This window comes from Gopherus flavomarginatus, chromosome 24 (genome assembly GCF_025201925.1).
Source record: "Gopherus flavomarginatus isolate rGopFla2 chromosome 24, rGopFla2.mat.asm, whole genome shotgun sequence".
Lineage (NCBI taxonomy): Eukaryota > Metazoa > Chordata > Testudines > Testudinidae > Gopherus > Gopherus flavomarginatus.
The window spans coordinates 12,791,970-12,807,682 of NC_066640.1; the positions used below are offsets into that span (position 1 = coordinate 12,791,970).

The 15,713-nt window shown below is 55.0% G+C and overlaps 1 protein-coding gene across 1 annotated transcript; it reads right to left on the minus strand.

The window, feature by feature from the left end:
- Positions 1–214: 214 nt before the first annotated feature.
- On the minus strand, positions 215–15,390 carry THOP1 (thimet oligopeptidase 1). Its single transcript, XM_050933903.1, has 13 exons — positions 15,247–15,390; positions 13,904–14,107; positions 11,614–11,762; positions 10,939–11,046; positions 10,102–10,204; positions 9,552–9,712; positions 8,919–9,054; positions 8,466–8,832; positions 7,382–7,583; positions 6,601–6,787; positions 6,128–6,256; positions 5,339–5,475; positions 215–5,088 (listed from the first exon to the last, which is right to left on the minus strand). The coding sequence occupies exons 1-13, from the start codon at positions 15,260–15,262 to the stop codon at positions 4,930–4,932; spliced, it is 2,058 nt and encodes a 685-aa protein (XP_050789860.1). The 5' UTR covers positions 15,263–15,390; the 3' UTR covers positions 215–4,929.
- Positions 15,391–15,713: the final 323 nt, after the last annotated feature.

Consider the following 15,713-nt stretch of genomic DNA (forward strand, 5'->3'; position numbering starts at 1 on the left):
AGTCTCCCTGTGACCTGGGGCAAGCCACTTAACCTCAATACTCCCATCTGCACAATGGGGAGAACAGCCCAGCCATGCTGCGATGATAAATATATTAGAGATTCTGAGGTTTGCTCTCACCAAAGCCAGAAGTCCTGCTGAAGCCCACCAGAAGCCTTCCCTTTCTCTTTCCCCAATGTTCTCACGAGGAGGCCTTGGCAGAGACTGAGTGACATCAGCTCAGAAAACTCTTTATTAGTACTAGGAACATGTAAAATCCTACCCCGGTAACAAGCACGGCTGGACGTGACTGTTACAAAACTCCACCCGCACCACCCTGGCCTGGGAGATTAACGGAAAACAACCTGACCTCTGCCCCGGCTGGATCGAGAGAGGCGAAACGGGGCCAAGGGGAAAGCGGCCACACTCCGAGACCAGGGTGCCCACAGCAGTATGGGTTTGATCCTTGTCACGGGGCATGAGAGTCAATTCCAGTGAAAGTGAGGGGACAAGGACTCCCTGCTTCGAGAGGGCACCACACAGGCTACCAACAGTTTAGAGCCACACTGTTATTCCAGTCCTGAGCCTGCCTTGAGTGCAGATTGCCACAGCGTTTGCTGGGTTCTGTGGGACGATAGGGAGGGTCCGGACCCGAATTCGAGCCCCTGCATGCAAACTGCCAAGGCGAGCTCTGAGAGGAGCAGCACAGAGGTCTGGTTAGAAGACAGGAAGGCGCAGAGTTTATCCCATGCCAGCCTAGTCAGTAAAAAGACTAAGTGGGTTTAAGGGGTCAGGGGAAGGAGGTCAAAAGGCAGATCCCTTAATCCCAGAAACTTGACACTTAAAGAAACCCACCCCACACTACTGATACATAACAGCCACGAGCCATGTGTGCACAGACGCCCAGAGACAGAGTTTCTGTCTAGAACGGAGGAGAGAAAATGCATGTAAAGTGCACAACGGCACCAAGGGGCCACACCCCTTCTTACACACCCAGCCCCGGGATGGAAGGCTGGGAGGCCGAGCAAGGATCCCACATCCGCTCACCTTCCCCAGTCACCAGAAGAGGCAGGGAGGTAGGACTGCACAGGTGGTTTCACCTGCATGGCTTGTGAAGCAATTTTTGCGGATCCTTTTCTGTGTCTGGATTTTTCTTGGTGAATACTAAGCCAGGCGGGGAGGGGAAAAGCCACGATTCCTTTATACAAATAAATACAGAAGGGGGCGGGGGGGCAGAATTTAAAACAATCTGAAGGGGGGGGAGGGATGCTTTGTTTCAAAGATCTAACGGAGAGATCCAGCAGAACCTATCCCACAGCGCTGCCCAGATTTCTACAGCAGATAACATTCCAATCCTGTGTCCAGGGCGCTCAGCATCTCAACACATTTGGCTGTACATGGCGACAGGTCTCTGGGTAACAGCAGAGATGTAACCACCATGCAACAGCCACTGAGCCCTTCTGATGTTCACAGCAGGAGAAGGGAATGAGACTCAAAGGAAGCTGAAGGTGGAACTTAAGAGGGGTTGATTTGCAATTCAAAGAGGGTGGGCTGGACAGACTGCAGCCAGGGGTCCTGTCCTGATCATGTTTGCAGCAGCTACCATGTCAACAGAAGCACCAGAAAACACCTTCACCCACTAGAGAATGAGCCGCGCACAGGGAGATCAGGAAGAATGGAAAATCGGAAAGTCAGGAGGTGGCAGGGACGGCCTGCAAGTGACAGATCCTGCCATCTCCCACACGCAGCTAAACTGCCAGAGTTTGGTTTCTATCCTTCCCCACTGCCCAAAACCCTTCCCCGTAAATCTGCTCAGCCAGGATTTGCAGACAGAGCTGCACCCAGCTGCCTAACAGCAGCACGGGTGGACGCTGTTTCTCGGGGCATGGGTTGGGGGCGAGCTCCTGAGCTGGGCACGGTAAATGTGAAGGTTGTTAAAGGGGCAAAGACGTCCTGAAATCGAGTCTGGTAAAAGAGTAGAATCACAAGCGGTTGCAGTTTCTACCCCAATCCCTGGGGCCTTCTCCAATTTGGGTGATTGTTTACACTCTCGTTATCCTTGGTGGAGAAACAAAATATTTCTCTCTCCTGTTACTGAGAAACCCCCAACAAGGCAAACTGACCAGAGAGGATCAGAACGGTGGGTGACATCCTGGCCCCGCTGAAATCAGTTTCATGACCTGCTGTCAGATGCACAGGGTGGGGGTGAAAACAAGGGATGTAAAAGGTTAACCAGTAAGCATTAGGCTTACTATTAACCAGACCTTAACCGTTAAGCCCCACAGCTGGCCACATCGGCTAGCGGGACTCCAGCCCTGGCTGCGCCGGGCCGGGTGGGACACCTGGAGCAGGTCCAGCCGTGTTGGGCAGGACACAGCACCGCATCAGGTGGGCTGGAGTGGTCCCGGCAGGACCCTAGACCCTGCCGCCCTGCCAGAGCAACATCAGTTAATGGTTAACCAGTTAACCGATAGCATTTCAATCATTTAATCAGTTAACTTTTTAAACCAATATTTACATCCCTAGTGAAAACATAGGGAAAATATCCACCAACCCCCAGATTTTTTAATCCAGGCGGAAGTGTGAGTTTTACATGAATGGGGACCCTTTAAGCCGAAGCAAAAAACACAACTATGGCTGTTCTTTTGACAAGAGTGGCACACGTTGGCAGAAAGGTCCAACAGCAGCACCGGGCACCCACTGTTCCAGCTGAAATCAACACCCTCAGGGAAGAAAAAAAAAAAAAAAAAAAAAAAAAAGAAAAGTCAAGCCCTGAGGGGCTCAAGTTGGATCCCCCACAATTGAGGAGCTCAAATTCAGTGACAACTTTTAAAAACTTTGCACCTCTCTCTGTCTGCGCTCGCCTTTCCCTGCCCAGGGCGGGGGAGTTTGGGGGGAAATTTCAGATAGAAAATAAAATGGTTGGTTATTTGGGATTTTGGTTTTTAACCCCATTTACCAAAGGCAGTTAGAACAGAGATGGATCAACAGAGGGCATAAGCACAGGGAAAAGGGAGTGTGGATAAGAATCATTTATCCCTCAAATCTTACCCTAGTGGGAGGCTTGTACCATTTAAATGAATTCACGCTTTGCTACAGTCCTTAAAAGCGATGCTTAAAAGAGCATCCACTAAAGAAGTAGGTGAGATTCCTGCCCGGCAGTTCACAGGGCTTTTCTGTAACACTCGGTCCGGCAGCAGCAGTAATTGACATTAAGCAGCTAATAAATATTTCCAGTGACTCTCCCCATCTTACATCTACTATTAGACTATACAAGCGTAGAACTCAAGTGCTATAGAATACGCCTGGCGTGAAATTTCAGATATGGAGGGAGAACAGTTTTAGCCCGAATCTGCTGTGGTTTTCTACCGTCCCTGAGGAGAAGCAGCGGGGAGAGTAGACGATGCAACTCAGCTGGATCACTGTACAAGGAGCTGAATCGTCTCCCTGCTTGGTTTTACGCAGCACAGCAAAACACTAGACCAAAAAGGGACCTTGCTGAAAGGAGCAAAGATAGCGGTTAGCCATCTCGGGGTGGGGTGGAGGGACTGCGTCACAGCCCCAGCCTACTGCTTCCAACACAATGGAGTGTTTCATAATAGATGCGTCAGTCAGTCAGTGGAGGGTCTGAGTGCCCCACCGCCAGACGCCTGGATTGCAGGGGGAGACCAACACCTCTGACACCAGCCTGCGAGCAGTGTTAGAGGCGGCCAGACAGCGAGGGAGGCACATGGTGCCAGCACTGGCCTCTCTGCACTAGGCCGTACCCGGGGGCGGATGGAGTCACTGCTCACACAGGTTCCATTGCAGCGCAAACAGGGCCCTGAGCCGGCTGACTTTCACCAGCCCCCCAGGCTGACATCAAAGGATCCCCAGCCAGGTCACTAGCCCCTAGGTCTTCGTATCCCTGTGGGCCACGTTGCTGTCCTGCGTCTGTGCCCCCCGCTTCCTGCACCAACCTCTGCTTACGGAGCTGCAGCAGCCCAGTAATATAACAATATTGACACCTCCCACAGCGTTGTTAGTGTCTGAGCTTGCAAAGTATTGACCGCCCAGAGGAGGGAGCTTGGTTCCTTTGCAGGGTGGGATCTCTTCCAGCTCTGAATACACTCACCCACCAGGGGAGGAAGAGGAGGAGAGGGGACAGCGCCTCCTTCTGACATGGGCTGGAATTTCATTTGCTTTGATCAAAACAAAACGGGGGAAGGTCTGAGTGGAGTCTCCTCCACCCAGGTGGTGATGCTGGGGTGGGAGGGGACTAACACCCCACTCGCCCGGCAGGCTTGTAGTGTGGAGGGGAATATTCCTTTTGGGGTGAGCGAGACTAGTAAGGTAGCGCAAGTGCACTTCGTGGCTTTTTACACCTTGGCCTCACAGCTGGGTTTATTCAGAGGTTTCCAATCTGCCCACTGGAGAGGAGACCGAGCCCAAATCCTCCCTGCTCTTTAGTTCTCTCTCTATTCGTTTGCTTTACGGGCAGAGCCGCGATTCTACCTTCGGGCACAAAATAAGCGGAGGGCTGGGGAATTCTCAGCTTAAACAACGGTGCCACTTCTAAAATGGTGAATCCAATTTTTAACACCCCCCCACCCCTTCCTGAGCTGCACCCTGGTGCAGACACTGTGGGTGCAAAGTTTCAGCTTCAAGCCAATTTGTATGGGCTACTTATAACACACGCACACACACACACCCGCGCCAAAGGGTGACAGATTGCGCCGCCCTCCTTGTGGCACAGCTGTCATTCCAGAGAGGGGAAATGGCAGCGCCACAGCTAAACCCCTCTGCCGAAGGCCCTACGTTCGCTCTGGGGACGAAGAGCAGCCGCGGTGTCAGCCCACCCGGCGGGTGTTTGGATGACAGAGGAGTCTGGTGCTGCTTGGTTCTCTGGCTCAGGAGGACGGGTTCGCAGACACAGGAGCTGGCTCTACTCACAGGGCAGCGGGCGGGTTTTCAGCAGGCAGAAGGCAGTGAGCTGGACTCAACCTTCAGTCCTTTACTGGCCAGGAAGGCATCCTGCTTGGGGTCTCGACCCAGGAACTTCCTCAACATGTCACACGCATCCACGGACCCCCCGGGACGCAGGATGTAGTTCCTGTAATCCATGCCCACCTGCAGGGGGAGACGGGCCGGGAGGGGGAAGGGGAGACAGAGAGGGAGGAAGGATCAGGGCATGGGAGACCAGCGAGGGAGAGCGCTCTCATCCCTCAATACTGCTGCCTGTGCTAAGCACCTCTGCATGCTCTGGGCTGATTACAGCCAGGGAGGGTCTCCCCACGGACCACCTCATCCGTCCTGCGGGGCCGATATTCCCACAGCAGGCAGCACATTGGGGAGACAGACAGACAGGAGCGTCCATTACCTTACAGTTCATGATCCCCTCCTGCTTGAAGCGCGTGTGGAACATGTCCATGGAATACACTTCACTCCAGAGGTAGCCATAGTACTGGGCATCGTAGCCTCCAGCCAGGTGGCCAAACGTGGCCAGCATGTTCGTACCTTGGGAATTAAGACAGACGTGTGGCCTGCTGATGAGACGTGCTTCAGGAGTTGGGCACTGAGACAACTGCCTGAGGAGTGGGCAGGCGCAGGGGAAGGGGAGAGACACCGGACGATGACATCATTGATTCAAGCTGCAAAAACCCGATTTGGAAATTTACCAGCCCAGGCACCAAATCAACTTCCCTGTGATCTCAGGGGGGAAAAACATCGGGGGGGGGAGGGGGGGATTTTCCACCATGCTCAGCACTGGCTTAACGCTGCTCCCAATGGAGAGAACAGCTTGTTCCCCGAGCCCAGCGCTCCTGGACATGCCGCCCTAACTGTGGCTGACATGCCCAAGGCAAGTGGGGAAGCAGAGTGAAGCAAAACTGCCTTTATAGGCTGGGGCTAGGAATAGTCAGTGGCTCTAGCCCCCAGCTGTGGGGTACAGGGGAGCCATTTCTGCTGGTCTTTTGCCCAGCTGGCACCGGGTGTTTTGAGAGTCTGCCCTGGACCGTGCGGAGGCAGTAGGCCAGGAAGAGAGGAAAAGCTCCTGCCCCTTGACATGATCTTCAGAGAGAAGATTTTACCATTGACTGGGCGGGAGCAGCCACAGCCCCTCTCCCCAGAGCCTGTAGAACCAACATGCCCATCAGTGCCAGGTGGCTACCTGGGGTGGCAGGGATGCCCAGCACCTCCTCGCACAGCCGGGTGTACTCCTCCACGGGGTCTGCCTTCGTCTGGGTGTGAAGGGCCTGGTCCACCTTCGCCAGGACGATCTGACGCAAGTTGAACAGCCCTGTCACAGGAGTGGAGAGGGAGGCAAAGGGTGAGCCAGACAGCGCCTCCGCAGGGAGGCCACGGTGGGTGGGTAACAGCCGGCAAAGACTGCTGCAAGTACCTGCTCCCTACCCTCCAAGCTCTGCCAAGACCCCCCCGCCAAGCCTGTCCTGCAACCTCCCACTATTCCAGTGCTGAGCCCCCCACTCACGCCCCTCAATCCGGACCTGCAGCCTCTCCTGCCCCATGACTGCTAATGATCACAAGTGGGTTCCTTCCCTGCCAACCCCACCCAGCACAGCAGAGGGACGAGAAAAGGCTGACCCCAATTCGGGAGGGAGGGCAGAGCACCATGGCTCCTACCTGTGTTCGCCTGCCTGGATTGGATGAGCTTCTCCAGCAGTCCGTCGGGCATGGGACTGCCAGTTTTGTAGTGTTTGGACATGCGCACCAGGGGCTCCTTCTCCCACACCCAGTTCTCCAGCATCTGAGACGGGGCTTCAACAAAGTCCCGCTCCACATGGGTCCCGCTGAACATGGCAAACTCTGCCTACAAGAGACACATGCTGTTACAAGGCAACCCAGTCAGAGCGGGGACAGAGCAGTGACCCAGATCCCCCCTGCCCCAGGCAGTGCCCACCTGGGGGTGAGGAATAACCCAACCCAGCAGAATAGCCCCAGCTGGCCACTGGAAGCCCCTAATTAAATGACCGGGCTTGGCAAGCATGGAGATTGGAATGTAGAGCCTCCATCATAAGTGAGATGAGTTTGCTGCTCTCAGGCTTGTCCCAAGTCACCGCACTGCGTGACACAACAGTCAGCTACCACGTGAGTGTGACAATGGATTGGCAAAGTGGGAGCTGCGGCTCATGGGCAGAGTTGGGTGGGACAGCAGCGTGTTGGAGGAGCTGCAGGTCGGGATTGAGGGGCACCGGCAGAGCGGTGATGGTGGGGGGTCCATGGCTGGGTTAGCAGGAGGAACTGCGAATCAGGATCAAGAGCCACGGGCAGAGCTGTGCAGGAGGATGTCTGCACCCCTTGCTCTCTGCCTGGCTGTGGCCAGTGCTCCAGTCATCTCCCTTGCAACGTTCTGTGGCGCTAGGAGGAGCGAGTCCCACTGCCCCCCATGCGGCCCTGCCCTTACCTGCGAGCAGAGCTGGTGCATGACATGGCCGAACTCATGGAAGTAGGTCTCCACCTCGTCGTGCTGCAGCAGGGACGGTGCGTCCGGAGTGGGCTTGGTGAAGTTGGCTACCATGGCAGCAACGGAGATCTGCCGGCTGGAGTCCGGCAGCAGGCAGCCTGGCTGCAGGCCGAAGCAGGCCGCGTGCCCGTACTTCCCCTCCCTGGAGTGGGTGGAGGAGACTGTCAGACGGAATCCAGCCCAGCCTCGTCACCCAGAGAGCATACAAGGCACTGACGGATTCGTGCAGGCCAAGGGCTCGCTGGGATCGGCTGGACCAACCGCACCCCTGTTCCTTCTCCATCGGCATCAAGGTACAGATCCAATCCCATAGCAGAACTCAAGCTGACCCTAGCAAGTGGTTTGGGATGGCGAAGCCCCCCAGCTGCCATCTCCCCAGGGTGAGTTATATAGGGTAACTGGATGTTCAGCGCTTGTTGTGCTACTTTGGTGGGAGAGGAGGTCAGGCACCCACCAGAGACAAGAGAGAGGCTGTAGGGATGTGGGATTCAGGGCTTCTCTGGCAGCTGTGGGGGTGGCTGCCACTGCAGCTCAGAACGGATGGGGAAAACACCCCAGGGCTGGGCCTGATGGAGGTGTCAGACAAGGAACACACCCCAGAGCAAGGCGCAATGGAGAGCTTCTAGGTGACGGTGGGAAACCCCACTCAGCACCATATGCCGTCACCTTGTAGTCAGGCCCTGCTGATTGCAGGGATAAAGCTAAGGCCGCTCTGAGAGGCAGGCGGGCAGTGCTGATGTACTGCCAGGGACAGGTGGCACAAGGAGAGAGCCACAAACAGCTCCTGCCCTCAAGTGGCAGCACCGTACACCCCGCCCGACTAGCCATAGGCAACCGGCTCCACAGTCATACTGGGAAGGAGTCCAGAGCCCAGAACCCTCCTGCAGACAGACTCCTGTCACTCCAAAGGGGGCGCAGGAGTTTCCCCCATGTGCCTGGGTTGCAAGATCCACCGTCCCCAAGGGGCCCTGCAGGATCCAGCCCTAAGCCCATCTCCCTCGCTCTGGTGTGACGGGGGGCTCACCGGGGGTACAAATCCAGGTAGAACTGCCCAATGGTCTTGCCCGAGGCGATGTCCTTCACCGAGTAGAGCTGGACGTCCTCGTGCCAGACCTGGGCATGCTCCTCCAGGTGGAAGTTGAGGCCCAGCAGCTCCTGGTAGATCTCCAGCAGGCCAGCGGTGACCACCTGCATGGGGAAATACTCCTTCAGCAGGTTCTGGTCCACGCTGTACTTGGTCTCCTCCACCTGGTTCATGTAGTAGCGCATGTCCCACGCGTTGATGCAGGCGTCAAACTCCAAGTCCCGCTTCTTGCACTCTTTCTTCTTCAGGTCCAGGATCACGGCCCGCTCCTTCTCCCCCAGGGGCTTCAGCTTCTGGGCCAGCTCATCTGGACAGACCAAGAGGGGGAAGAAGCATGAGAGCAGGGTGTGCCGGAAAACCCAGCCCCTCCCTTTCCAAAGCCAGGTGCGGTACCTAAGAAGGAAGCCACGGTCTTGCTGGTTTTCACCATGTTCATTTCCAGCACGAAATCAGCGTGAGTGTCGAAGCCCAGGAGGTTGGATTTCTGAGCCCGCAGGTCCACCAGTTCCTTGAGGATCAAGTAGTTCTCCTGCAACAAAGGAGAAAGCTCAGCTCGTGGAGCTGGAAGTACTGGGCAGAGAGGAGGCACGAAGGCCGAGGTGGAACAGAGCAGCCACCCCAGGAAAGCAGCAGCAGGTTAGTCCCCTCATACCCAAAGGCTAGGCTAGGACCCCCACAAAACCAGACAGCCCAGCCAGAGCCTCCATCACTCATTCGAGCCCTTGGCTTCTCCACTGAGAATGCTCATTGGGATGGTGGGTTGGGTGGCGCAGGCCCCTGGGCCACTGAACTGTCCTCAGATGATGGTGCCCTGCAGACGCCCCTGATCTTGGCCAGTGTGACACCAAGGGGCTCCGGGCCACAACTGGCACGAGTGACCTACATATGGAAACACTCTCTGGCGCTTGGTCCCCACGTCAATGGCTGGGATGGGAGGCTGTGGCTTAGGGTGAAAGCCAGTGCTGTGCTCTAAGCTAGCAGGTTTGCGTGCTCAGGAGATCTGCCCCAAAACCTTCCTCCACCTACCTCCTTGCACCTGGAGTTGAACATTTCCTCCACCTTCCTCCTTGTCCCAGGCAAGTAGCATTTCTTCATGAGGGGGAAATAGTGCGGGTACTTCAGGGTGACCTTCAGCTTGCCATCCTCTGTCTTCTCCAGGGAGTTCAGGAAGTCCTCGGGGAGCCCCCCTGCAGAAGGAGAGGAGACAAAGACGGGTGGACTTCGAGGATTACCTGCAGATCCCCGCAGGGCGCTCTGGGGGGCTTAGCCAGGAAGCACAGGAAGGTACATCTTCCCTGCAAACGGGTGAGCACACCAGCCAAAAGGGGCTTTGTAGCTGGGTGTAACTGGCAACTCTCACGCTGCTTCACCTGGACCGAAGCAAGCTCGGGCCAGCAGCAGCTGCCAGTTATTTCTACTGGCAGATTTCCGCTTGATCGAGCAGTTAGAGAGCGAGCTCGGAGACGGGTTATCATCACAGAAGAGAGACGAACCAATGCCTGGAGCCTTAGCGTCAGAAGCAAACCTTCCTGGAGGTGCCAGTAGGCCTGGATCCTCGACCGCAAGCAGCCCTTACCCAGTTCCTCCTTGGAGAAGGGCAGGTAGGTGGTGTCTTCATTCAGGTTCTTGTTGAAGTCGATGCAGAGCAGGCTCAGCCTTTTCTTAATGGCTTTGATTTTCTTTTGAAAAAATATATAGAGACACGTCATCAGGCACAACTAAATTGGGGGAGGAAGCTGAGCATCGCTGTTTGCCATGCGTGGTCAGTTCTCTGCGCACCCGGTTCCCTGTTACTGGCTTTTCTCCAAACGGGGCCGGCTGTGCAGAGATACAGAGATCTCAACCCAGGACAGGAAATCTCTGCTCATGCCTGGTGGAAACCCAGCCATCACGCCCCGGGCCCGTCTGTTTGTGGCCAACTCAAGGAGCGGTGGGTGTTCAAGGTCCATCCAGCCATCAGCTAATTTCATTTCCCCTGCTTGTCAAGTCCCTCAACTGCCCTCTAGCCCTTTCTGCCGCAGTGCAGCCCATGAGATGCGGGTTACCCTAGTCAAGCTAAATCTGCTCACTGTTTCCTAGCTTCCTTACAGAACCTCTGCCCCTCACATGCAAACTTCACAGTTACCATTGCTCTCAGGCTGGGGGCTGCTGTCATTCCTAGGTTGCTACATTCTACTTTGACTCTCTTCAGCCTGGGATCCCAAAGGGTACAGAGATTAGCTCCCCAGATTGACAGGTGCCATTATCCCCACCTTACAGGAGGGAAAACTTCACTTGCCCTGAGTCAGTGACAGAGCCAGGAATAGAACCCAGGAGTCCGGGCTGACAGCCTTCTGGTCTAGCCACAAGATCACACTCCTTTAACCGTAGCCACCCCCTGTACAGCTATTTACCACACTAGTGACAGTCTCACCTCCTGCATCTCCTCCGGGAGGTGAAGGCCATTTCGTTTACCCAGCTTAATCAGCCTCTCTAGATACCTCTTCGCTTCTGGCCTCAGGGAAGCACTTTCCACTTTCTCCTGTCAGACAAAAAGGGGGAGCATCCAGAGCTGAAGGGGCGACAGTGCAGGGAGAGGGGTTGGCTAATCTACAGCTGTGACGCAGCCACAGCAAGTTATTTGTGTAGGTCCTACGCATGGTCTGTTTCAATGTCTGCGGACCCCGAACTAGAGGAAACACCCCCTGTAGAAGGGTTAGATTCAAGAGGCTGGTCCCCACTAGATTATTTTCAACATAGATCCCAACTTTACAAATCATTAGCCAACCCTGAGCCTCCATGGGATGTAGGTCAAGGTCATCAGCCTCATTTTAAAGATGAGGAAACTGAGGCACAACAAAGGGACGGGGCTTCTCAAGCTCAAACAGTGCATCAGAGCTGAGACTAGATCCCAGAAGCCTCAATTCCCCAGTCTTTTGTTTTAACTACTAAACGATATTGCCCTCACATTGTAATAGGACAGACAGTAGGGAGAGGGACTCATTGAAATGATAGGGAGGTCCTTGTATACTCCCTGTTGGGATGCTGGGCCTGTTGTCTTCTCAGCACTGTGAGCCACCCAGGTTATCCTTCCCCCCTTCCTCTGAACCTGGAGCCAGACGATCCTCTGGTATACGTCCTGCCTCATGCTCATCTCCACGTCGAAATCCGAGAGCTTTTTGTCTGCCTCCGTGCTGGCCGTGCGGATATCTTTGCGAGGGGAGACATGCTGGGGGAAGTCCAGCATGTTCCTCTGAACTGAAACGACAAAGCCAGGAGCTCAGACTGTAGCAAGGGCCCCGGAGCGCTACAGGGTTAGTGTTTGAAGTAGGTACCAGTTTCACAGTCTGGAGCCTAACACACAGCCCAAGCAGGGACAAGGCAGGTTGCTCCCACCGGCACGTCCCACACCTCACCCAGAACAACCCCTTCTAGCAAGGAGTTCGATCCGTCGCAGCTCATTCAGTCCTTGACATCTCTGTTGAGCCTCCTGGTCTCAGAGCCAGATCTGTGTGTCGTATGGAAGGCACCGTATGGCTCTGTTTGGCAGTACTGTGTGGGGTGTTGGTGACACCTGTCCCTTTGGAAATGGCCTGGGACTCAGCCTGCCATGACACACAGGCAGAGGGGTGTGGGGAAGCTCGCACAGTGGTTGCCCACCTAACTCCTGGATCTGACCGGTGCCACCTGTCTCCCATTTTTCATGAGCACTAGAATTCAAGCCATAGTTCTAGGTGAAATCCTATGATGCTGTGGAGGCCAGATGATGTGTCCCTGTTAGAAGATGCTGCCCTATGCACAATCACTGCTGTCTGCTTAACCGGAGAGACAGGGCTCGACAGAGCACTGCTGGTTAATCAGGAAATACCCATACATCCAGTTGGCCACTCCCAGGAACTTGGGGGTTCAGGATTGGGCCCTGAGACTCTCCCTCAGGTCAGTGTGGGCTGGGAAGGATGCACCCAGCTATCACTGCAGAACTGGCATGGAGAATGCCTGTGCCAAGCCAGCAAGGCACCTAGCAGTCACAGAGTCCCTAGTTCTCCCCTCCTAAAGATCACAGTGACTTTGTTGTGGGTGCCGGATCTGCCTCAAGGGCGACACCTCCCGCAGCAAACCTCATTACTGTAACTCCTCACCGGGGCAATCCGCACCAGATGCTGCATCATACAAAGAACTGGGTTACCTAGCTCTGCTCAGCTGGACCCACCCCAGGGTTTGCTGCAGCTCAGGGAATGGCTAATGTAGATAAAGTCCAGCAGGGTTGGATTTTCGCCAAAGACAACAGGGTGGGGGAAGGTGCTTTGGTTTGGGGAGGTGCTCCAAAGTCTGATCTTGTTGATTGTTTAATTGTTAGGAAGGTCTTTTGAGAGGGACTAAAGAAAACAAAACCTCAAATAATCACATTTTAAAACAATGCAGTTCCAGCGTGGATGCTTCTCAAAGCCTCCATGTCCACAGCCTGTTTTCTCCTTGCCCATTTCCACTTCAGAAGGCAAAGGCAGGGAGTATATCCCTTACCACAACTTCTATGCGGCCCTGAACAACAAAACCCTGCAGCAGGGCCCTGCTGTCCCCATAGACCCACCATAAGAATTCTCTGTTGAGCAAAGAATTGGGGTGCGCCAGGAAAGGGCTGACAGGTCTGTGGATGTTAACACTATCTCTGCTTAGTAAGGAATTCCACCCCCCCCCCCACCCGCACACACTTTTTTTTTGTGTGGAAAAATCAGAGAAGGTGCAAACTCATGACATTTCCCTTGCACCACCGGTGGTCAGACTGGGGAAAAGATACTGCGAGCAGGGAAGGTTGTCTGATTGAGAATAAACAGGTGTTACCCTGAGGCCAGCTTCATTTATAAACAGTGTTATTTTTTCACAGCATTTTAGCTGTAGTTCTAAAAAGAAAGACATTGTTTACACAGAGAAGGGAGCTCACCCCCATGTGTGTCATCCCACATCTGATCATAGAAGCTAGAGATGGAAAAGCCCTAGTCCCTCAATCATCTTTCTGCTGATGCCTGGTTGTTTCCTACAGCACACTGTCTACCCTCTGTCCAGATACTGCAACAACAGGCAACTCCAAAGTCCTAAGTGCTGCTTTTAAAAATCACTTCCAGCAGCTCCTCTCGGAAACCATCTCACTGCCAAGTCACCATCAGGCAGATATTTCCTGGCTTTCTGTCTCTGTTTCCCATCCAATTCCATCCCATTCTTCCTAGTTATGCCCCACTGTATAAACCCCAACGAGGATATGTAAGAGAGAGGCTGGTGGAGCTATGCTAGGAAAACCCAATGATTCTAGACACTAGAGATGCACAAGATCTAAAAAGCACTCAGCTACTGACAAGAGCGATAGAGGGTTCCAGAAAACAGCCAAATCCTGTTTGTCCACGTACCTGTATATTCCACCTCCACATCAGCCAGAGCTTTGAGGGTATTTTCATAGGAGACCTCCCCCTGCTCCTGGGAGCCCACCCGGTCATACACCTGCTTGCTCCTTTCTAGCAGCTCCACAGTCATGTTTTCTATTTGCTCTGCTGTCAGGTCCCATCTTAGTCGGTTCACTGGGGGTCTGTGGGACTGGCTGTCCACAACGTTACCTGAACAGGTAGGAAAGAGATCTACATGTAAGATATTCCCCTAGAAGAGTGTGGTGAACTAACCCGCAGATTAATAAGGCAGGGGCTCAAAAGACAGGTCTGGCAAATACCACTGATGCCCTGTAACAGGCTCAGAAGAAAAGTCGATCTGTTTGAACCAAAGAGTAAACGGAACTGTTTCCAGTCAATGTTTCACCCCCTCATTTATGGCAACCCCTCAACCAAAACTTGACCCCTTAATTACCCCGCCCTCAATCAGACACACGGCAGGAGGGCTGGCAGAGATCTGTGGAGGAGCTTTGAAACTTTGGTTTGGGGGGAAAGTAACACACATAAAGAATGACAAAGAACTGGTGCAGCAGGGGGTAGGTGATGGGAAGATTACACCTTAGCACCTCAGTGTAGCCTTAATGAGGAGACCAGTGACTGCAGCAGACCCAGCTGCAGAGCTGCCGCCCAGACTCTGCTGGGAGTAACTCCACAGCAGTGAGCTTTCTCTCACTCCAGCCCGGCAAGTTTACAAGCTGGGGAGGAGTCTCTCCCTATTTGCAGGGGAAGTTTAAATAGAGAGTCGGGAGCAGATGCCCAAATGAGAGGGAAAGAGAGAGAGCAATATGGATTGGAAAGCTTCTGATTTACAAGTGATCTCCACTGCAGCTGAGCTGGTCCCTGGATATGAGAGAGATAAGGTAGGTGAAACTTTATACTCAACTGGCGTTGGTGCAATAAAAGGTATCACCTCACGCACCTTGTCTCGCCAACTTACAATCATCGAATTCTAGCAAAACCTGCCTCACTGCTTCCCATTCCCTGCACCCTGGCTTCCCGTTCCCATCTCCTTTACTCTGCCCCCCACCCCAACTTCCCATCCTCCTTCCCCCAGCCCTCGACCCCAAACACTGCTTCCCCAAGCCCAACATTGATCTCGCTGCTCTCCCTCTCCCCACCCTACACACTGCCACCCCTCCCTAACCCCATACCCTCTCCCTACTCCCCTCACCCTACACTTTGCCTCCTACTCCACACCCTCTCCCCTCCATGCCCAACCCCCACCCCAGAGCCATCTCCCCCTGCCCCACGCAGCCCTTCTCACCCCTCCCTGGCCCCACACGTGGCCCCGCCTCCCCAGCTGGGGGTACCTGTGGGGGGAGCCATGGCGTGCGGATCCAGCGGGCCTGATCCTGCTACCTCAGTGCCAGACGCGCGGCGCAGCCCCACGCACGGGAACCTGCCCTGGCTCCTGCTCAGCCACAGAGAAGGGGCGGAGAGAAGAGGGCGACGTGAAGGATTCTGGGAGGGTGGAGGACCGCGCTTGGCCAGCCCCGGGGAGGGGGGCGGGGGTGGCCACTGTAGTGGCCTGGCCGCCGCAGGGGGGCACCCCAGGGACCCCCCCCCGAGAGGGCACAGCCCCCCCCGACAGGACCAGGATCCTGATCCTTCCCCCCCATGGGGGAACTGCTCTCTGCGGGCAACAGCACTGGGGGGGGCAGCGGGAGCCCAGCTCGGGGGGGGCTGAGGGGGGGCAGCGCGAGCCCAGCTCGGGGGGGGCACGGTGCTGGGGGGGGCAGCGCGAGCCCAGCTCTGAGGGGGGCACGGTGCTGGGGGG